Genomic DNA, 22,876 nt, shown 5'->3' with positions numbered 1-22,876 from the left:
TAAAAAAAATATTACCAAATCGAATTTGTTTTTTTTTTTTGTGCAGGGGCGGGGCACTATAAGGAAAATGTAACATGTGAAGGAAGACATAGTCTCAAAAAGTTTGGGAAGTCCTGTACTAAACTAAGGCTGAAGATATCATCATAATAATCAATATTAACATCGTTATCATCACAGTATTGACTGGTTAACTATATCTGAAAAGGAGACTATTTATGATTTGAGAATACTCTATTCTGATAAATTTTTTCGTATGATCCCAGTAGTACTACTAAAATCATGTATATCTTCTGTTCAGAACAGTGGTGGGCAAACTTTTATGGGAGTTGGCTTAAAGAAATAAATACATGAGGTAGGTTAACATTGAAAGTTTATTGAAAAGTTGCAATGGTACATTTAACAAAACTATTGTAATGTTGTCCTATGTTTCTATTATTACATAAAAAAAAGTTATGAAGGAGTGTGTGATAAGTGGAATTGTCAATGTGCTAGCAAATGCTTTTAATAGTCTGGTTGCAATTGGAAGAGGTGATTCTCAGAAGTGAAGCTGAATATCCGTCTGTTTGTAACAATATGATGTTCTTTCCCCCCCCCCCCCCGAAATTTCAATGTAAAAACACTTTTTCACATTACCTACGAAAATTCAAACTTTCTGGGCGTGAGATAACAAATCAGGGAACTTCATTTTCATAAGGACTTGTAGAAGTCAAGTTCTATTTTAGGACTTGGAAACACGACAAATGTCGGCAGGCAATGTCTAGTATGAAATGGTTACTCTGAACCAAATGTTAATTCAAATTTTGTAGATGGTTTGCGTAATTAATCCCTGGTCTGTGGTCACTAGTTACGTAACAGAAAAGGAAACAAATAAAAAATGCTTTTTTTTTCTCATTAAAAAAATTGTGGTCACTAAGTTAAATGCATACGAAACATCTTTATTTTCTTTTTTCTACACTGAGAAAATGTACACTTTCAGCAGCTAATTTAATCAGTACATTAAAAATTACCAAACAGAATCGAAAGACTTTTTTCTCTTCTTCTAACTATGAATGTATATCTTCGGTATCCAATGACGATGAAGATAACAGAGACAAAGCATGAATTGTTTTTGCAATCAACTATTTTGTATCGATAAGTAGTTATGCTACTCCTTACAGTTAAACAAAACCCCACAAGATTTGACACATAATTTCTTGCTTTGGTGATATCAACTGGTCACCTCAATCCTTAGACCTTACAGCAGTTGATGATTTTTACCTGTGGTCATAATTCAAAGAAAGGATGTTTCAAACCAGACCACACTGTGTCCAGGATCTGAAGAGTACGATACAGGCAGAAGTCTCAGGATTATTGCTATGTAAATGTTATGTTTTATTTAACAACGCTCGCAACTGCAGAGGTTATATCAGCGTTGCCGGATGTGCCGGAATTTTGTCCCGTAGTTCTTCTTTTACATGCCAGTAAATCTACTGACATGAGCCTGTCGTATTTAAGCACATTTAAATGCCATTTATTGCTATGTATCATGAACAATTTGCGGGTAAGATTGCAACAAAGCATAAGATACCGAGAGTATCATTTCAAAAAAATAAAAATATGCCAATAAATTGCATTCTTGAAAACATAATCTTTATTATTATGGTATTCAAATACTTTATAGTCAACCTTACAACAGCATGCTGAAATTCATCAGAACCAACTGCCAGATCCTGTATAAACTAAATCAGGTAAGGATAAGATGCCTAAAGTATTTTTAAAGGATACTGATATGCTTCTGACATCTTCTTTGAAACAAATTTTAGATCTGCCGCATGACATACCATATCACATGATATACAGTTCCCCTAAAGTTAAAGGCTTGGGATTATTTCGAGCCCACATTCAACGGTATAATTACTGCCTTACATTGCAAACAATCAATAACTGTCATGTTAATGCATCAAGAAATCTAGAAGTCGAGGCTAATAACTGTCTTAATAAATTGAGCATAAAAAAGAGGACAACTGCTTGCAGAGACTAAAAAAATAACTAGTACAACGCTGAGAAATATATTAAGAGATGAGGAATACAAAAAATGGTGCACACTCAAACAGAAAGGCAGAGGTGTGGCATTATTTGACGAAAATACACGCCAGCTAACAGTTGGATAAAAACAAGGGATGGTCTCTCAGTATCCGAGTGGAAACGTGAGTGCCATGCCAGGTCGGTCTCAGGATGGCTTCCAGTGCAGAAAATGCACTGAGATAGAAACCTTACCCCACATCCTGGGATTCTGCCAACATGCAACTCTCATCCGGAATACTAGACACCATGCAATACGAGAACTTATTGCTAAAAATCTTCCTTCCTTCCTTCCTTCTACGAGGTTCACCAAGAAGTCCACTGCCTTGCAAAAGATGGAAGTTCTCGACGAGTTGACATCATTGCCATTGATAGAAGGAATGACAGAGCAATTATCATCGATTCCACCATGCACTTTGAAACTGCAGTTGAACAACCTGTAGCAGTACATGAAGAAAAGAAGACCATCTATGACTCTACAATTCAATACTTTAGGGATTATTATCATATACAAGGACGGACTGAAGTATTTGGCCTATTGTTCGGAGCAAGGGGAACAATTCCAAAATTCTCAGTTGAATGTTTGAAGTCTTTTGGAATTCCTTTAAAAATTTTGAAAATTATTGCTATAGACGTAATGAAATATTCTGTTCAGATTTTACGTAATCACCTGTACACCTAGATTGCCTTATATTCTATCTGATTACTAGTAATTATTGAATAAAAGTAGGCTACTTTCCCGAGGGTAGCTTCCATTTGAAAATGAAAATCGTAAATACTGATAACACAAATGTTTATTTTTATTTTATTTGTTTAGTATGCTGTGTCTTCTGGCAACCCTTACTGAAGGGCAGCTACCCTTGTGGGATTTATATTTATATATGGGGATGCTGAGTCTTTGCAGATAGTGAGGCAATGCAAAACGCTTCCCACAAACGTCGCATTTGTACGACTTCCCGTGATTATGGGTTAGAATGTGTGAAACAAGAGACTCACGATGGGTAAAACATCGATCACACATGTTGCACTTGTAAGGCTTCTGGCCTGTATGAGAACTGAGTGATTGTCGCTGGGTATAGCTCTTGTCACAAAACCCACATTTGTAAGGTTGTTTCTTGCATGAGTGGGTAACAATAGGTTCGTTCCAACAACAGTCAGGAACCGTCCGTAACCATCGTGAGCATGCGCAGTACAGAAAAAGCATTCCAACACAATCCGAACCAGTCCTGAACTAGAAACATGTACTGCAGTCGGGTGTTCCAACAAGCTTTTGACACGGGTTCGGAACGGTCAGAAATAGTCCGCGGATTGAGGCATGTACGGAAGTGTACACGAGACGAGCATGTGCATTAGCTCACCAACGTCTCCTGGATACTGAAGAAAGACATGATCGACTGTTCACATCAATGAGATTAAAGATGAAAAGTGACAGTACAGATGAATAATAAAACTAGAGATTTAATTTATATTTTCGCCAAAAAGAAAGGGAATGGAAATTATTTGGGTATTGAAATAGTTAATTACAATTTCAACATGCAGCTTTGATTAAAAGTATAATAAATAACGTACATAAATTAATAATTAAAAAAAAGAACTATTTTTAAATGAGAGTCCCACAGTACACAACATTGAATTAGCGGAATTCTTGCCTTCCATATTTTTTGTCATCTTTTAATAGAAAATGATAGAAATTTTATTTTCTGCAATTAGAATTAGCTGCGAAATGATAATAATAAGCATCCCGTTCTTAGCAAAGATGATCACAGTTATAGCATCTCTGGATTTAGTACATAACGATCCGCGAAAGCGTTCCAACAGCGTCCAGTCCAGTTTCAATCCCATAGCAGATGTTTAACTAGCACATGCGCATAAGATGGTACAGGAACCGTACATGAACTGATCCATGAACCGCTTGTTGGAACGAACCTAATGTGTGCTGTAAGGGTTGGTCATTGCCTGAAACTCTTCTCACAAATTTGGCATTTGAAACGCTTCTCTCATGTGTACTGATGAATGTGAAACCAGGAGCTGTTTTTGTCTGAAACGCCTGTTGCAAATGTCACATCATATCTCTTCTCTCCTGTGTGTATTAATGTGTGAGAAGCAAGAGTCTGTCTCCTAGTAAACTTCTCACAAATGTCGCATTTGAAAGCTTTCTCGCCAGTATGAGTTACTTTGTGTTCTATGAGATGTGGTCGTTGTCTGAAACTCCTTTCACACATATTACATTTGTAGGGCCTCTCCCCTGTGTGCGTTGTTTTGTGTATTAGAAGACTATGCTTGGTTTAAAAGTTTCTCACAAATGTCGCACTTGAAGCCCTTCTCTTCTAAGTTAATTTCATTTTGCGGCTGCATGGACCTGTAAATACAAGGATCTTAAGGTACGGTCACACGTCGCTACTTTTGTACTGCAGCTGCAAAAGTTGCGTGTCGTGTTCACACGTAAGCCAAAAGTAGCATGCTGCATGCTACTTTTCGTGCTGTGCAACCCGAGTGCTGCAAAAGTTGCAACTGGAGGTTGCGAGTCTGTTCACACACAAGTCGCTACTTTTGCAGCCGCAGTCAAGCTGCAGGTTTCCATCTCCGTGTTGACTTCTCAATATACATTTTGTGGTTATGTTCGTATTATTAAGAAACTCATGCGAAAGCTTCCTTATCTATTATTTGCTTTTCTGTCGTATCCAGTATTCAGAAATTGACATTAATTTTACTATAAAGCTTTTAAAAAGTCTATATACTTAAATGATAACCAACAGTATATTCATGTAATCAATGTTGGAACTACACTACGGAAAATTTAAAAAATGAATTATATCGTCAGCAATTATGCTCAGGCTGTGTTGTGTATTTAATAACTGTTACAAATAATTTATTTTCATCACATTTAACATTAAAATATATCCAAGCAATAAAAGTATGATTGGCACATTTGGATGGTAACACTGGTTGCAACCGCAGCAAAAGTTTCAACAAAACCGATATCAAAAATGCTGCGGCTACAACCCTGAGAACCCTGTTCACACGTCGCTACTTTTAAGTTGCGCGCAGCATGGGAAAGTAGCGGGCAGCAGGTTCGGCAGCTGCTACTTTTCAGGTTGCACCGTTGTTCACACGTCGCAGTACAAGAGTTACCCAGTTTTTTGTACTGCAGCGCTGCAAAAGTAGCGATGTGTGACTGTACCTTTAGGACACATTATTGATTGTTAATGTAAGTGTTTGCTGTTATCACTACAATAGTTGTCGCAATAGTGAAGTATGAGAGGATCGTTTTCCAAATTTCTTCATTTAGTGACTTTTGATATTCTGTGTAAATATGTTTAACGCTTGTCTTATAGAGGTTTCGTAATAATGTGCGTTGTGTCTTTGTATGTGGAGAGTGAGCAGTTGATAGAAGAGTGAGTGAATGTTAAACGGATGGGTAAGTGAATATTGCTACCGTATTATTATAAAGAAAATAGTGTATAAAATGCATAACGTAATAAATAGTATTTTTTACAAGAATGTATATGAACTGAAGAAATAATTATGTTGAGCATAAAAACTGAAGTGTGAAGAATAATCTGAAAAAAAAAACCAAACCTTTTTATTCCAACGGATTTATGATTCCTTATTTTTGTTTTCTAGAAACATAGTTTCACGCACAGGAGGATCTATTTATATATTAGCTTTATATTACGAATACAATCATTTAACAGGAATACTACATACAATTTGTATGCTTTAAATAAGTTATATTCTCAAAGTTTGTAATATACTTCAAATTCTGTATGTTATAGGGATTTGAAGTTGTTATTATTATTATTATTATTATTATTATTATTATTATTATTATTATTATTATATTATTATTATTTATGAATAGTACAATTTTATGACATTTCTACAGAGTGATTCACGAGGAAAGGCAAAAAATTTAGGATGTGAATTCTGAAGTTATTCTGAGTCAAAAAGTTCATATGAATATGGGTCTGTTTTGGAACGATTACGGAGATATGGCTCCTTGATTTCACAAAAACTTCTGAGATTCAATTGTACTAACTCGCATTTAGAGACAGATAACGGTCAAATTTAGAGTTTATATTTACGTATGCATACATTTCTAATATTCCAGACATCGGAGTCGATGTTTTCGCACATTTTCAAAAGTACTTCCTTCTGCTTCAACACACTGTTGCGCTCGGATGTGAATCGCGCTCTCGCTCGTGGCCATTCTTTATGCGGTGTGCAGCATCCAAAATATGGTCGATTAGCGCCTCTCTCGTTTCCACCTTCCTTTGCTATACCAAGTCTTTCATCCAACCCCATAGACAGTAAGTACTCTTCGATATGGTACCCTTCTGTTCGGAAAGCATCGTTCATATTCAGCGACGGTATGCAAGGAACTTACATCACACAAACCATAAACATACACAATATCGGCGTATTCTGTAGTCGAAAATTTATAAGGCATCTTGAAAAAGACAACTTAACACTTCCGATAACTGTATCTGTATAACTACTGTACTGCAGGTAGCTGACTGAACTGCTGTGTACTGATAAGTGATAGTGTATTTGCGTTATGTGCTGGTTCTGTGTCATTACATCAGACAAGGGCAGGCGATTGGCCATTTGTAATGCCCCACCATCCGGTTTGTGAGATGAACTTCTCTTATCTACATCACTCACAATGCAGATTCCAATGTTACGTCATTCATTGCGATCGGTGACCTTGTCTCACATCTCACATCAGCCCATATGGTAACGTCTGATTCACATTGGGGCGTGACGTTTTACCAAAAATAAAAAAATGCATCTAGCTCTGTCATTGTTCGAAAACGGACCTACGTTCACTCAAAATGGCCTAAGATATCGTATCCTAAATTTTTTACCTTTCCTCGTGAATCACCCTGTATAATACAATCTCCAACACTTTAAATAATAAAACGATATCACAGAGTACTTAAAAATAATTATAAATTAAACCTGTTCTGCTTACAAGCATAAAAATGAGTTAACACAAGTCCTGTCATAATCTGTCTCCTTGTAATTCAACAAAGATGGAAACTCTTAAGGCCCATTCACAATGAAAATTAAACAAAACCTTAACATAAACACAGAAGTTTGCGCCCAGGCTACCAAATGGGATCATTCACAATGATTCACATAAGCAATGACATAAACATTACCGTAAGATGTTAACATGGAAGTTTGCAAACTCCAAACTTTCATGCTTATGCTTACATGATTTGCAAACAGAACACAATCGTGGAGCACTGAAGTATACAACAGAATATGAAGAAATGGCGTCATTATTATGTTTCCATGGTTACCAAGTATGTTTGCAGTTATGTTTATGTTCCCATCGTGAATGATGGTATGACGTCTTGATTTTACTGTAACGTTAAGTTAACGCTTACGTTATGTTTAATTTTCATGTGAATGAGCCCTTACACTATACTACTATACTCACTGATCCAATGCATCATTTTCTTCTATCGTTATACCTGCAGTCTCCTCCTTCACACATTCCACATTGCATGATTGATCCTGAAAATAAAATTCCTTTTACATAGAGTAAGTTAAAAAGAACTGGTTCATTATTGATAAATATCGAGCCAATTTCTGATTTTAATAACACACTGATAACAATGGGAAAGATTTCCTTGCCTCTATCTCTTCTTTTTTATGTTGTGAAATAGTTCTGTGATGTAACAGCCCATGAAGGGCAAAGGCCGATCAGCCAATCAGAATTAGACAATGATGTTTTAAATAGAAGATGATACTTAAAAAAAAAATACCGACTGCAGATAATGCTTCGGTCAGCTTCTGAAATCACTATTTAAAAGACACAGTTCCAGACACTAACTCTATTAGTTTCTTTTCTTGAAAGTAATATTTTTAGAGAACATAATGTATTGTTATTATGCTCTATTTCACCAAAACTTACAAATTACTGCAATTCTGTATTTTATGAGCTACATGCATTGAGGCTTTCAATTAGAGGAAAACTTCCATACATTATTCTTTACAGTAAAATCAGAACTCATTTTCTTTAATTCTGAAGCAGGTAAATTCCAGCAGTGTTCTAGCAATTTGCAGACATTCATCAGCTATTACCTGTGAACGGAAAATAGGTTTCGGCTGTTTTCTAACAGTTATCAGTAATAAGATGGACTTTATGCAGAAATCAAAAGTTGCTGTAATGTTCACTGATTTACCTGTCAGGCTATAATTTAATCTGAAATTCTTTGTCTTTCTTGGTAAAAGTATGCTTTTTTTTCATATCAGGTAAGCACAAGAGGTGCAAGGAGGTAAAACTGTACATGCTTTCATGACCTTGGCACTAGAATGATTTAGTATGGACACCACACTCTGATCGCTGGCATCTGGAATTGAACCCATGATATACTAGTCCAGAGTCAATTACTCTAGCAACTGAGGTGCCTTTTGCATTTTCAAAAAAGTATTTTATGAAACCTTTCCTTTAAGAATAGGAACAGTATTTAATTTGAATTTTTTAAACTTAAAATTAAATAACTTCAGGAATTTGTTACACATTAGGAGTTTAAAAAACACGAATATACAGAAATTCATTGAGGAACTTTTCTGTTAAACACCAAATATTTTCTTCTCCTATCTCTCATGATTTTGGTGACATAAATTAGACAATATTCTATTGATCGTGTTTAGAAAAAACACCATGGGTTTAAAGAAAATATAAATAAAGAGGGAGTAAAAGAATTATGAAAGTAAAATAATTAAAGCTAGCAACTGAGCGTTTTAAATATGGTATTCTTGCTTCCTGATGAGCAAGTTCCCAAACACCCAGGATACCAACTCACCTCCACTTCTAATTTTAAAACTGATAATGAAGTGGGACCACCATTTTCTTCAAACTTGATGCTTGATACATCGTCATAACTCTGGTCTGAATGTTCCACCTTGATTTTGTTCAGATTCACTTCCAAGAAGTTCCCCACCTGTGTACCAAATATAATAAACGTGTAAAATATATTTTGTTGCACATGAGTTACTATTCCAGAAATTCAACATGTAAGAATAAAATCGTAATGAACACAGAGGGCTCTACATAAGTTTACCATTTTATAATGACCAAGATATTAAGGGATTATCTCCTCATTGTACTGTATGGAGAGCATAAAGTGACCATCTAAGATTATAAAAATAATCTCCATTGATCGAATTTTAATAACTTAATTACCTTAAAAATGATTATAGTTTTAAAATACCTATTGCAAAGACATTATCTATGACCAATATTTAGAAATAACGAATTACATCCAGAAATGCACATAGTGTGTTAGTTGGAAGGCTGCAGGGAAAAAGACCTTTGAGGAGGCCGAGACGTAAGTGGGGGGATAATATAAAATGGATTTGAGGGAGGTAGGATGTGATGGTGGAGACTGGATTGATCTTGCTCAGGATAGGGACTGATGGCAGGCTTGTGTGAAGGTGGCAATGAACCTCCGAGTTCCTTAAAAGGCATTTGTAAGTAAATAAAGTAAAACTTGAAGAACAAAGTCCGAAAGGAAACCCAACTATGGTATTATGCCATAGCTCTCCCAAAATCATTTTACAAGAGTGAAACATAGGGAGAAAAGAAAATACATTAATAAAACTGAAGATCATTGTGCTGGTATTCTGATAAGTCTCCTATAATACTTGATTAATTGAAATATATATTTCCGTCTAAATGACTTATCAAAGTTTTTACAAAAAGAAATATGGCCTATTATAATTTGTTAATGTGCTTTGATAAGTCATTTAGACGGAAATATATATTCAAATTAATCAAGTAAAACTGAAGATGCTGAAAATAAATTGTAAGAACAGTTAAAGTCTCCACACGAAGACTATAGATCAGAATTATACATAGCGTAGGTAGAAGCTGGAAAGAGTTTTAATATAAAACGTACACGTACATGATACTGTATATAGGTGAGTCATAAGTATGTTTGAAAGATTGTGAACGTGCGTGCTCCTGGATCAAAAATAGGAACAATTCCTTATATGAAAATTTGACAGAAAATGCTTATTTACTGGAGTAATAGTGACGTTTGTTTTCGTAAGTATCTGACCATATTATTGTGTTGTTTTTGTTTTGATGTTGTACCAGTGTTTGATTACAAACAACACAGTGACAAGACAGTAGTAGGTACATTGTTTTTCTTTTGATTGGACGCGGTGGTCCAGTGCCTTGGCCACCCAGTTCATCCCATTAGATTTTTACCTTTGGGGTCACTTGAAGGCTGTCGTCTATGCAACACCAGCGAATGAAGCAGAGGAGCTATTGCAACTTGTTGAAAATGCATGCTAATTGATCCGTGATGACAACATGGTGTTTGAGCGAACTCGCCAGTCCTGTGTACACCGTGCTCAGGCATGTGTAAACAATGGAGGGGGACACATTGAGCACCTTTTGTAAACGTTAAATGACAAGTTTCTAAACATGTGCTTGTGACACAACAAAAACAGAACAAAAACAAAATATGACACTGACGGATCCTTGATCTCCAGAGAACAAGGTGCCGGTGCAGGTGTTACGTGCTGTCTCTTCTCACTTTATAGATCTCTTGGGTATGGAACAACAAGTTTTGATGGAGAAATCATTGCAATAAGTGAAAGTCTCAGGAATCTTCTATGCCACATCAATAAATTTAGAAATGCAGTTATATTGTCAGACTCCAAAGCAGCTATTCTATCAATAGTCTCTAAACACACACCTTCATCTCAAACAGCAGAAATAACTAAAATGCTCTCTCAATTAATATCACTCAATAAAAGAATTGTATTCCAATGGATACCATCCAATTGTGGAATCCTGGGAAACGAGAATGTGGATGCATTAGCAAAGAAGGGCAGCACTGCTACTTACAGACCTGTTACTAAATCCACGTATTACTCTGTGAAAAGATTTATTAAATCTACATACTTAGACTTCAACAAACAAAATTTGATAACACAATCCCAAGGGAAAAAATGGAACTCCCTGCATCAAAATCCACAGTTAATTCCCGATTTACCACGCAAATCGTCTGTAGCTGCATTTAGATTGGCAACAGGCCATGATTGTTTGGCCAAACACCTGCATAGAATTGGAATATATCAGTCCCCTAACTGCCCATTGTGCAACTCAAACCAAGAAATGGATTCGGAACACCTCAAAATCTGTGCTTCAGTGGCTGGCCATGATAATATCTTTGAAAAATATTGGAGTGCAAGAGGTCAAATGACTTTATTGTCAAACGCCTGGCATTAGAAAACAACAACATATTTGTCACTGATAAATATTTTAAAAGAATAAAATCTGATGACACAGTCATAAATTGGCAACAATGGCCACCTCAAGGTCCAGATCACAGCCTTCTATACTTAAAATGCTACCATTGTTAAGCGTTCCAGAGGTTGACTTATCAAATAAATGACGTGTCTAAATACGAGTTGAATACAGTTCCAGAAGGGTATGGTTTAGATCTAAGAGGCAAACAGATAGCACTCTTTGCTGTAAAGAATGTATAAACAATTTTTATGGTCCACATTTTTTCAGTGATGGTATGTCATTTTTACTAATGGTATGTTTTCTGGCCGTAGAAACCAGTGGCGGTATTCCATATCTTTGCATACCGTCTCACTCCCCTCACTGCTGAGGAAACTTGGACATTATTTCACTTTGTAAAGAGAAAGTGTAATTAATTATATCATAATTATATTACATACATTTGTGTGGTAATATCCCAGATCACATATACAGGGTGTTTCAGACCACCCGCATCAGCCTTTTTTCTCGAAAACTATATGATATGGTTGTTCATAAAAAAATTTTGATAACTGAAACCTATGTAAAGAATCGATTGGTGGCAGTATCATTTCCCGTAACAAACCGGAAGTAGGGGTACCTGTGATCAACCTTGAAATTTCAAATGAGAACATGGATCATTGAAGGAGCCATTGGAAACTACTTTTAAAAAGAAAGAACTTTTACTGAAACTTTTTTTTTTTAACTTTTATTGTTTACTTACAAAGCAACAAAAATGGTACATTCTGAGAAATGTTAAATGTTGTTAATGTACCTACACTCTTCATAGTAAGTGTTCAAAATGTCCGCCACCCTGTGCTAAACAATGTTCTGATCTTACAACATTTCTCAGAAAATACCATTTTTGTTGCATTTTGAGTAAACAATAATAGTTAGAAAAAAAAAGTTTCAGTAAAAGTTGTTTCTTTTTAAAAGTAGTTTCCAATGGCACCTTCAATGACCCATGTTGTCATTTGAAATTTCAAAGTTGACCACAAGTACACCTACTTCCGGTTTGTTATGGGAAATGATACTGCCACTAATCGATTCCTTACATAGGTTTTGGTTATCAAAATTTTTTTATGAACAACCAGTATCATATAGTTTTCGAGAAAAAAGGCTGATACGGGTGGTCTGAAACATCTGGTAGATTGCTCATTCTTATGTTAAAATCAGTTGCACTTTGAAGAGAACCGCCAGGATCGCCACCCGTGTGCCATAAACTAACACGAAATGGCAGTACAGTTGCTAATGCAATTCAAATGGGAGTTATGACGTGACTCCTTATGTAACAACTAGATGGCAGCATAGTAAACTTGACAAAAGTTGTTACCGTCGAAACCTATAATGCCGAGCAATCTGGGTATATATGATTTAGGGTAATATACACTACTGTATTATCGGGAAAATGGAAATTAAAGAAATCGGAAATGTGTATTAGGGAATTTTGTACTCAGGAAAATGAAAATGAAAGAAATCAGAAAAATGTCTGTCGGGAATGTGATTCAGGAATTTTGTATTCGGGAAAATGGATGTTCGGGAATGCAGATTCGGGAAAATGTACGGGAATCTCTGAGAATATATCTCTCTTTATAGTGGTCTTGAAGTAACACATACCACTAGTTATATTTTGATTAACAACAATGATATATATAATATTTATGTTTATTTAAATGCACTGCATGTCTCTGTTCATCCAATGAAGTCAGTCTGAATCAGGCAACCCAACAGGATGATTGGGGTCATTTTTTACAGACTTTTAAGCATCTGAAGTTTAGTCAAACAACCTGCATTTTCCACAAATAAACTTCTTCTTTCCTTTGGCACCAACACAGTCTTCGTGATACCACTCTTTCCCATTTCCTTGACATTGTACCCAGTCACCTAGTTTTTTTGAGCGAGGATCGCTATACTTTACCAAACAGAATCCACACATGCTGTTATTTTCCTCTTCCTCCTGACCTTCGTCCTTATTCTCATTCTCAGAAGATGACGACTCTGCCAACAATCGTTTTCTTGCACCTCTACGCCTGTTTACCTTAGGCAAGAGACTGCTCTCTTTTCTTTCATTTGCAGGTCTTCGTTTCCGCTCCAGTGTTTCTCTTTCTTCAGTATTCTGTGCAGAAGTTAAAAGAACTGCCTTCTGTTTCCTTGTTGACTCCTTTTGCTGACCTCTTTTTATTGGAGAAGGCAGAAGAAAGGTCACACTGGATGTTGATGTATGTCCTGAGTGGAGTTCAGGAACATCAGCCCCATACTCCATAGCTGTGCTTTGTTCTTCTGAAGTTGATGCTTCAGATCGACTCACCAGATATTTCCCAGGTAGATAGTCGTGTTCCGAAACTGCATTTCCATTCAGGGGATAGACTCCTGTTGACCTGAACCCAGCCTCAGCATTTGCCGGTGTTGTTGATTTCAGCCAAGCTTCCTTAAAAATTCTTCCAAAGGAAAGTTTACTTATCTTTCTTTCCTCCTCTGTGTTACACAAGAATTTATTACATTCGTCATCGTAATATGACTTCAGATGTTTGAAAAACGGTCTATCTAAGGGGTGGAGCCTATGAGCAGTGTGACTTGGTAGACACACCATATGGATGTCGTGTTCTTCACAAAACTGCAGTGCAGACAAACTCTTATGGGACGCATGGCCATCTACAAGCAACATACATGTTCCTGGAACCCGGTGAGTTTGGAAGTGATGCAGCCAACACAAGAACTTCTCATCGTTAATCCATCCAGATTCAGACATTGTTACCAATGATCCATTCGGGAAACCATCTGCAAATTCTTTGTGGAATTTTTTCCCTTTAAAAATTGCCATTGGTGGAATAAAATTTCCTGTTGCATTTGTACAAGCCAGTATGGTGACGACCTCCCCACTCTCAACACAAGTTTGTAAATACACTGTCCTGGTGCCTTTTTCAGCAAAAAGTTTTCTTGTTGGCTTATTGTTCATCTGACAACTTGTTTCATGTGCATTATATATTAGATGAGGTTTATTAACTAAGTCACATGTCTCCAAAGTTTCTTTCAAAAGATTAAAATAATCAGTCGCATCCTGTCTATTAAGGCCCTTGAAATGAAGGAGTGAGAGACCTTCTGGCTTCCTTAATGTCACTACTGGATTTCGTTTGCGGAAACCGATTAACCAATCATTCCCAGCCATCTGCTTCACCTTTGAAAAATTGTGTTTGATTTTATTTGACTCGGCAAAATCAAACGCTACCCTGCGCACAGTGATAGAGTCCATACCAAAGCCACAAGCACTGAACTTTAACAGTCTGGAAACAAGTGCTTGTTCTTGTTCTTTGGTGAACGTTGTCTGGCCACCTTTATTTTTTAATGGCTTGTCTTGACCACTTCGCAATCGGCGTTGTAGACACGAGTGAGGAACTCCATACAATTCTGCGGCACGGCGTTGACTCCTCCCCTCCCGGAATGCCTTAATGGCTTTCTGCATTTCGTCTTCAGTCCATACACGATACTTGCGGTTTCTGTGAGCGTTATTAGGCATCTGTGACAAAAGAAAATATGTAAAGAGACTTAAAACTCTTGTAGAGGAATTGACCCAATTCACTGGTAATTTACTAACCCTAATCATGCTAAACGTAGTGAAGTTTAGAAACATACGTTGGTAGCATTGACACACGCGATATAGATGTTGCAATGCCATAACCTTTTCACAAGAATTGCACTTGTTTTTAAGCACAGTAGAGCAAATCCTGCACACCATATATTGTGTGTGTATCTAATGCTCTGGATTTAACAATGAAGTCATCATCCTTCTTGCTTCCCAATATTTTGATGGAAGGTCCACAAATTTCCTAAGAGTTTCACAATTAGCCAGGTGCTCCATCTCCATGTCCTCTTCTCTGGTGCACAGTAAGCATTTAGGTGAATTCAGTACTCCAATACGATGGAGGTGTTTACTGAGGCAATCAATCTAAACATGGCCACGGCAGATTTTCGAGGTAGATCAGGAATTAGTTTTGGATCTTTGAAAGATTCTTTCCATTTTGAATTTTGATGTTTTGCCTGTTCGCTGTTACTTATTCTTTTTATGACTCGTTTTATTGATTCATATGGGAACTTGAAATTTGTTTTTAAGTTGATTTTAGTTCCTTTCTTTCCTAACATATCTGCTTTCTCGTTACCGTTCAGTCCACAGTGGGCCGGGATCCACTATATATTGTAAAATAACTGAAGATTTCGAAGATTTATTTTCCACACATGAAACCAACAGCCCTTACCTTTAACCACTCTTCTTTCTTTTATTTTCCACAACTGTAACACAAGCAGCAACCACAAACTTTGGCGTTGAATACATAAAAGAAGTTGCAATGTTCAGCAAAAGATGGCACTATATTTATGATGTTGCTTATTTTTTGTATGGAAAGCATAGTTTTGAAAATGACCCGACTCATCTGTTGACCCAGACTAAGTTATCCTAATAATGTCTGGAAATTGGGGATGCAGTTTGATATTTGAGAGCAGGGATTGGAAGTGAAGGCGTGGGGAGATAAGATAAAAAATTTCATCAGTGGGTTTGAATTTCTTCCTAGAAAACTAAATTGATGGGTTTTTCTTTAAAATCGTGTCCCCTGTAATTCAAGGTTGGAAGTTTTGAAATGAATACATGGTATACCTCTTAAGATCATATAGGTCCACACTACACCTGTGGAATAACGGTTAGCACATCTAGCCGCGAAACCAGGTGGCCTGGGTTCGATTCCCGGTCGGGCCAAGTTACCTGGTTGAGGTTTTATCCGGGGGTTTTCCTTCAACCCAATATGAGCAAATGCCTCGGACTCATTTCACCGGCATTATCACCTTCATCTCATTCAGACGCTAAATAACCTGAGACATTGATAAAGCATCCTAAAATAACCTACAAAAAAAAAAAAAGGTCCACACTGCTCTATTTCATTTCGGAACTGGTTATATTAGTGAATTAAAAACATTTTTTTCTCCGGTTGTGAGATTCAGAGATTACTTAAGTGAAAAAAATGTTGGTGATTATATACAATGCAGAACCTAAAGAGGAAGTTCTTACAAAATCACATTAAATTAGCTCAAAAGCAATTGGAATTTAAAGTTACATTAGCCACCTTTATTTTTATTGCTGTCATCAGTAATACCATCAACATCGTAATAACTACCATAATCATTATCATCATAATTATTGCCACTACCATCAACTTCTGTCATTTATCACACGTGACCTGTTACAAATTGGCTCGAGTTATTCAACTACTTAAGTTTCCTTGTGTCAATACTTCAGATTGAGTAAGTTTATAAGTACATCAGTAACCATATCATAGTAAATGTAACTACTGTATTTGATCACCATTATTTATTTATTTTAATGGGTTATTTTACGACGCTGTATCAACATCTACGTTATTTAGCGTCTGAATGAAATGAAGGTGATAATGCCGGTGAAATGAGTCCGGGGTCCAGCACCGAAAGTTACCCAGCATTTGCTCGTATTGGGTTGAGGGAAAACCTCAGAAAAAACCTCAACCAGGTAACTTGCCCCGACTGAGATTCGAACCCGGGCCACCTGGATCACCATTATTACAAAGCATATTGTTTGACTTTGTGATACTAAACAGTGTGGAGATGCTTGATGGCAGTAGAAGACACATGGAAGAAAAAGACATACCATATAGGCTTATATGTTTTTATCACATATAAATAACACTTGACTACTCAAAATCACAGGAATTTAAGCATGAAGTAAATATCATGAAGAAATCAGGTAAGCAAATCTATATGGAGCTGGAATAGTAATGACGAGAATAAGAATGGATAGAAGGAGAAAGACAATTGAGGTGGTAGGGACTGAAATATTAAAATTTACAGCAATTCTTTTCAGGGACAACTGAAGATACATCTACTGTGTGTGCGTCCGTGCGCGCGCATGTGTGAGGGAGGGGGAGGGGCGGGGAGGGTAGGCATAACTTTAAGTCCTATTTAAAATGGGCAGCAAGCATTCCTCTATGAAATTAATTCCATAAAGCAAGAAATCAATATCTAACTGTACTTACTTACTTACTGGCTTTTAAGGAACCCGGAGGTTCATTGTCGCCCTCACATAAGCCCGCCATTGGTCCCTATCCAGAGCAAGATTAATCAGGTCTCTACCATCATATCCCACCTCCCTCAAATCTATTTTAATATGATCTTCCCATCTACATCTCAGCCTCCCTAGAGGTCTTTTTCCCTTCGGCCTCCCAACTAACACTCTATATGCAGGGGCGTATTTTGCGGACTACCGGGGCTACCGGCGGTAGCCCAAGGAAATTACAAAAGAAAAAGTTTATAATATATCATAATGTAATAATTTTGTATTATTAGTTTTACCATAGTAATTAAAATTAAAGTAATTGTTAGATTTATATGCGCTCTCTGCTCTCGAAAAGAAACAAGTTGTCAAGGCGGCATCACTGGAGAAACCGCTTGCTACGTGAGGTAGCCTGTGACCGTTTCGCTTACGCTGTCCTTCGCACAACTGCCCGTTCCCCCTTCTCCCTTCTGTTTCCATCGTGCACTGTAGGCTGGGCGAGTTGCTGCTCTCGTGATCGGTTTCTTCGCAGGCGCGAAGCAGCAGTACGCTTAGTACGCTAGCAATTGAATGTGATTGTGTTCTTGCAGTGCATTATTTTAAATCTGTGATTTGTTCGAGTGTCTAAGAGTTATATTAATTGTGAATTATTAAGTTTTTAATTTCCCAGTTAAGTGATATTGTGAAAAATATGGCAGAACAAGTTTCTGGAGAGGTTTGTGTTGAAAATGACTGTGTAATAGAAGGTTTATTAAAAGTGCCTTTTAACCGTCGTACATAACAACGAGAAAGTTGAAATTGTGAAAATGGAAAGACCAACTCCAGAGCTAAATTTGTCCATGGACGTAAAAGAAAAACAGCGAGAGTACACACGCCATTTCACTTCAACATCATATGGTAAGTGGAATTGGTTGTGTGGTACTTCTAAACTGTCTAAACTATTTTGCTGGCCATGTTTGTTATTTAGCCGCGAAACTAACGTGTGGTCAAAAGAGGGGCTTTCTAATATGTACTCCTTTCGAACGGCAGTCCTAGAATACGACAAATCAAAAGCTCATATTTGTAGTAGCATGAACTTTGCAAACTTTGGGAAGACAAGAATTGATTTACAGCTAGATAAGCGAAAAGCTCTACATATCAACCAACACAATGCTCTTGTGAAAAAAAAAATCGGGAGATTTTACTGCATCTTATTAACGCAGTCTGCTTTCTAGGAAAACAAGAATTGGCTTTTCGGGGTCATAACGAGAGTGTGGAATCAGACAATATAGGAAATTATATTGAATATTTAAGTTCCTTAAGTGAATTTGACCATTTACTGGCCAATCATCTTGAGAGTTCAACAGTATTTCGTGGTACTTCTCTCGCAATTCAGAATGACTTAATATTTGCTATAAGTGGGGTTATGATAAAGAACATAAAACCTTTTGTGGCCATTGTTGTTGATGAAACAAGTTACTGCTCTAATCAGAGTCAATTGTCCACTGTTTTAAGATACGTCGACAGTACTGCCAATGTTCAAGAACGGTTTATAGGATTCACAAATGTCAGTTCGGACAAAACTGCTGCTGCTTTGTTTCAGCGTGTGGAAGGTGTTATAGCAGAATACAATGTCGGCAATAAGTTAATTGCACAGGCATACGATGGTGCTTCAGTTATGGCGGGAAATATTAATGGCTTAAAAACAAAAGTTCAAGAAAAGTATCCTCACGCACTATTTGTCCATTGTTACAGCCATGTTCTCAATTTATTTTTGCAACAAACTACTTCATCTATTCCAGAATGCCGCATTTTTTTTTCAAAACACTGTCGGGTTTAGCTGCATTTTTCTCATCATCTCCTAAAAGATCAGAAAACTCAAGGAATTTATGAACAAGAAACTCCCAAAAGTAGCACCAACTAGATTGAATTTTACATCTCGGCTTGTAAATACAGTAAAGGAATACAGAGAAAAACGGACTGCTTTCTTTAAAAATATCATTTGTAATGACTCTGAAGAAAACTGGGATGATGCTGTAAATGTGCAGGCTCAAGGATATTTGAATTTTTTCACACAGTTTCAGAATATATTTCTTCTTGAAGTCTATGCTAGAGTGTTCGCACATACAGATGTGCTCTACAATATTCTTCAGACAAAAAGTCTAGACGTAGCATACTACTTGCAAGAGGTATCAAAGTTAAAAAAAAAAAATACTATATCAGAGTTCAGACGTAGTGGGTTTCCGTCCATATGGAGTAATATGGAAAATGAAAATTCTTCAGCCAATACAATGGAACCGCCATTAAAGCGAAGAAAAGGAGATGATGAATTGAAATACAGGCAGCATACTAGATCGTATGCACATGGAAATTACTGACAGATTTTCTGATTATGGAAAGCTTCAGTTCACACATCTTCTAGAATCTCAAAAATTTTCTGCTTATAGAGAAAACTTCCCGAATGAGGCACTAAACAAATTATTTCAGTCCTATAACAGTCACTTTGATCAAGTACGTTTGAAAAATGAATTAAGTGTAATATATTCAGCAGAAGTCTTTGATTTTTCGAACAAACCTATCCATGAAATATTATCTGCCATATATGAAAAGTAGCTGAACCAAGTTATTCCTGAAGTCCTTAAATTGGCAACATTGTGACAATACCAGCTATGTCAGCATCGGTAGAAAGAACATTTTCTGCGTTGAAGAGAATAAAATCCTACTGTAGATCAACTCATACACAAGAACGTTTATCCGGTTTGGCACTAATATCCATTGAAAAGTCATTTGTACAGAAACTTTGCAAGTGGCCCAACTGTAGTTTCAAGGACGAAGTCATCAACGTATTTTCGTCCCAATCAAGACGTCTGGAATTCACATAAATATGTAAGGAATTTTATTATAGGGATTTTAAAATATATTTTATGTAATAATAGAGTCAGTGGTAGCCCAAACCCTTTAACCAGTATACGCCACTGTCTATATGCATTTCTGGATTCGCCCATATGTGCTACATGTCCTGCCCATCTCAAACGTCTGGATGTAATGTTCCTAATTATGTCAGGTGAAGAATACAATGCGTGCAGTTCTGTGTTGTGTAACTTTCTCCATTCTCCTGTAACTTCATCTCTCTTAGCCCCAAATATTTTCCTGAGAACCTTATTCTCAAAAACCCTTAACCTATGTTTCTCTCTCAAAGTGAGAGTCCAAGTTTCACAACCATACAGAACAACCGGTAATATAACTGTTTTATAAATTCTAACTTTTATATTTTTTGATAGCAGACTGGATGATAAAAGCTTCTCAACAGAATAATAACAGGCATTTCCCATATTTATTCTGTGTTTAATTTCCTCCAGAGTATCATTTATATTTGTTACTGTTGCTCCAAGATATTTGAACTTCTTCACTTCTTCGAAGGATAAATTTCCAATTTTTATATTTCCATTTCGTACAATATTCTCGTCACAAGACATAATCATATACTTTGTCTTTTCGGGATTTACTTCCAAACCTATCTCTTTACTTGTTTCCAGTAAAATTTCCGTGTTTTCCCTAATCGTTTGTGGATTTTCTCCTAACATATTCTAACTGTAATCTGGAAAAATTAAATCACCAACATAATTGGCTCAGTCGGAGCTAAAAGGAACAAAGTCACTTTTTACAACTTTTCAGGAGAAGCAAAAAAATTCCACTAATAACATAAATCTATATATTTTTATATTATAGACGACCAAAGAACATTTAAAAATCTGACCTAGTTCCTTCTTCCACCATTCGATGCGCATGACATCCATTGTTCAAATTGTGCATAACTCAAAAACTGCATATTTTGACTTAGTTCCTTTTCGCTCCGACCGATTCAATTATATTTGATATTGCTTCGAAAGTATAGTATATGGGACAAGGAGCGCAAAAGTAAACAATTACAACTTGAAGAAAATATTACAGATCTATGAAGTGTAATTCTCAACATTTACCATTACTTCTGATTCTGACATCTGTATTCATACAGGTATGATAATACTTCTTTAAAATAATTAAAAACAATGGGATATTAGAATTTCTTCATGACTAGAAAATTCAAGTAAACATTTAATATCGTAACACAGTCATGTCAACTGATGCCGATAGGTGCAAGCACGCGCTTTAGAGCTCAGGAGAGCCTGAGCGCTTTACAATGGAAACGAAAGAGACAGACGAGTGAGGTAGTATATGCTGCTTGGTCGAGCTATATGCAGGAATGGCCAGCACTGATTCAATGGACGGAAGGAACAGAACTTTTTAAAACTGTATCCATGTTAATTTTTTCTAAGAAGTATAAGAATGTAATTTTAATGCTCATATTTCACAAGTTTGCTTTTTTATTCAAAAGGAATATTTTTCTCAACTTTTTTTTACAGAAAAGTGATTTTTTCAGATGTTTATTTAGTAGTCTTATAGGTATTGAAACAATGTTTTCGTAAATCTAATATATCGTAAATACGTGTTACTGAAGTTAGTGTATTGAAAATTTTGAAAATATTCGCATAGAAAATATTTGTAAGGAAAATGCACTTTCTTTGGCATCACTGTCGTAACATAACAAAAAGAAAAACAATAAGTATGCAGACTACATGAACAGCAAAACAACTCACCTCATTTTCAGGTTTCGACTTTGAGAACATCATGGGAACATCATTTTCTTCGCATTTTATGTCTGTTACATGATCATAAATCTCCTCAGAAGGTTCCACTTTGATTTCGTTGACATCTATTTCCAAAATATTCTCTTCCTGTTAACAAATTATTACAAACAATTAAGCTACAATTCGCGAAACTATCGTTTTCTAAGAAAAAGGAAGTCAATTTTCGTTATGGACGCACAGAAACGTAAGAATACATAGATTACACACTTACCATCATGAAGAGATTTCTCTTTTCTCCATTTCCGTCATCAACCTGTGGAGCCAAAGGGTCTGCGTTGTATTCCTCTTTAATTACTTCCATGATCATTTACTGCTGTCACTCAGCTACAAAGACACTCACTGGTTAGTTATATGTGGCACTGTTAATCTTGTATTCGGTACCCATGAAAGGAAAAGAAGACAGCAAATGGAAATATTATCTTACAACTTATATGATATATAATAATAAAAAAAATACACTTCATTATTTGTTATTTTGTAAGAAAGGATGAGATTGCAACATATTTTGAAGATGTTAAAATATAAACAAAAACATATTTGTGTCATCAGCACAGAGTACTAATTTAGACTGTAGAGTGCTTACAGGAAGACCATTTACAAAAAGAAATAACGTATCACGAACATACCAACAAAGTGTATGATCAATCAACATAGGCCATATAAAACTCTGTAGCTAAATTACAACTGCAAAAACAACGCCTTGTATGCTAAAAGGTATGCAACCTGGTGTCGTAACTTCTGCAGCTCTCAGGTTATGCAGCACAGAAAGTGCTGCACTGCATACTA

The 22,876-nt window shown here is 36.3% G+C and overlaps 1 protein-coding gene across 6 annotated transcripts in view; it reads right to left on the bottom strand.

Moving 5' to 3' along the window:
* The window catches only part of LOC138715082 (uncharacterized), a 30,432-nt gene that overhangs the window by 5,048 nt on the left and 2,508 nt on the right, over positions 1 to 22,876 (bottom strand). For 3 of the 6 annotated variants that reach the window (XM_069847595.1, XM_069847587.1, XM_069847604.1), the window contains exons 4-6: positions 22,302 to 22,343; positions 22,040 to 22,177; positions 12,928 to 14,870 (exon numbers count right to left, since the gene is read on the bottom strand). In XM_069847595.1, the coding sequence (XP_069703696.1) occupies positions 13,131 to 14,870; positions 22,040 to 22,177; positions 22,302 to 22,343 (1,920 nt within the window). In that variant the 3' untranslated portion in view covers positions 12,928 to 13,130. Of the gene's footprint in view, positions 1 to 7,510; positions 7,588 to 8,882; positions 9,021 to 12,927; positions 14,871 to 22,039; positions 22,178 to 22,301; positions 22,458 to 22,876 lie in introns of those variants that run through there. The other 3 variants (XM_069847630.1, XM_069847621.1, XM_069847613.1) reach the window with 3 other exon arrangements.

The sequence above is a fragment of the Periplaneta americana genome, chromosome 2 (assembly GCF_040183065.1).
Source record: "Periplaneta americana isolate PAMFEO1 chromosome 2, P.americana_PAMFEO1_priV1, whole genome shotgun sequence".
In the NCBI taxonomy this organism is placed as follows: Eukaryota; Metazoa; Arthropoda; class Insecta; order Blattodea; family Blattidae; genus Periplaneta; species Periplaneta americana.
This window is presented reverse-complemented; position numbering and strand designations above follow the sequence as displayed.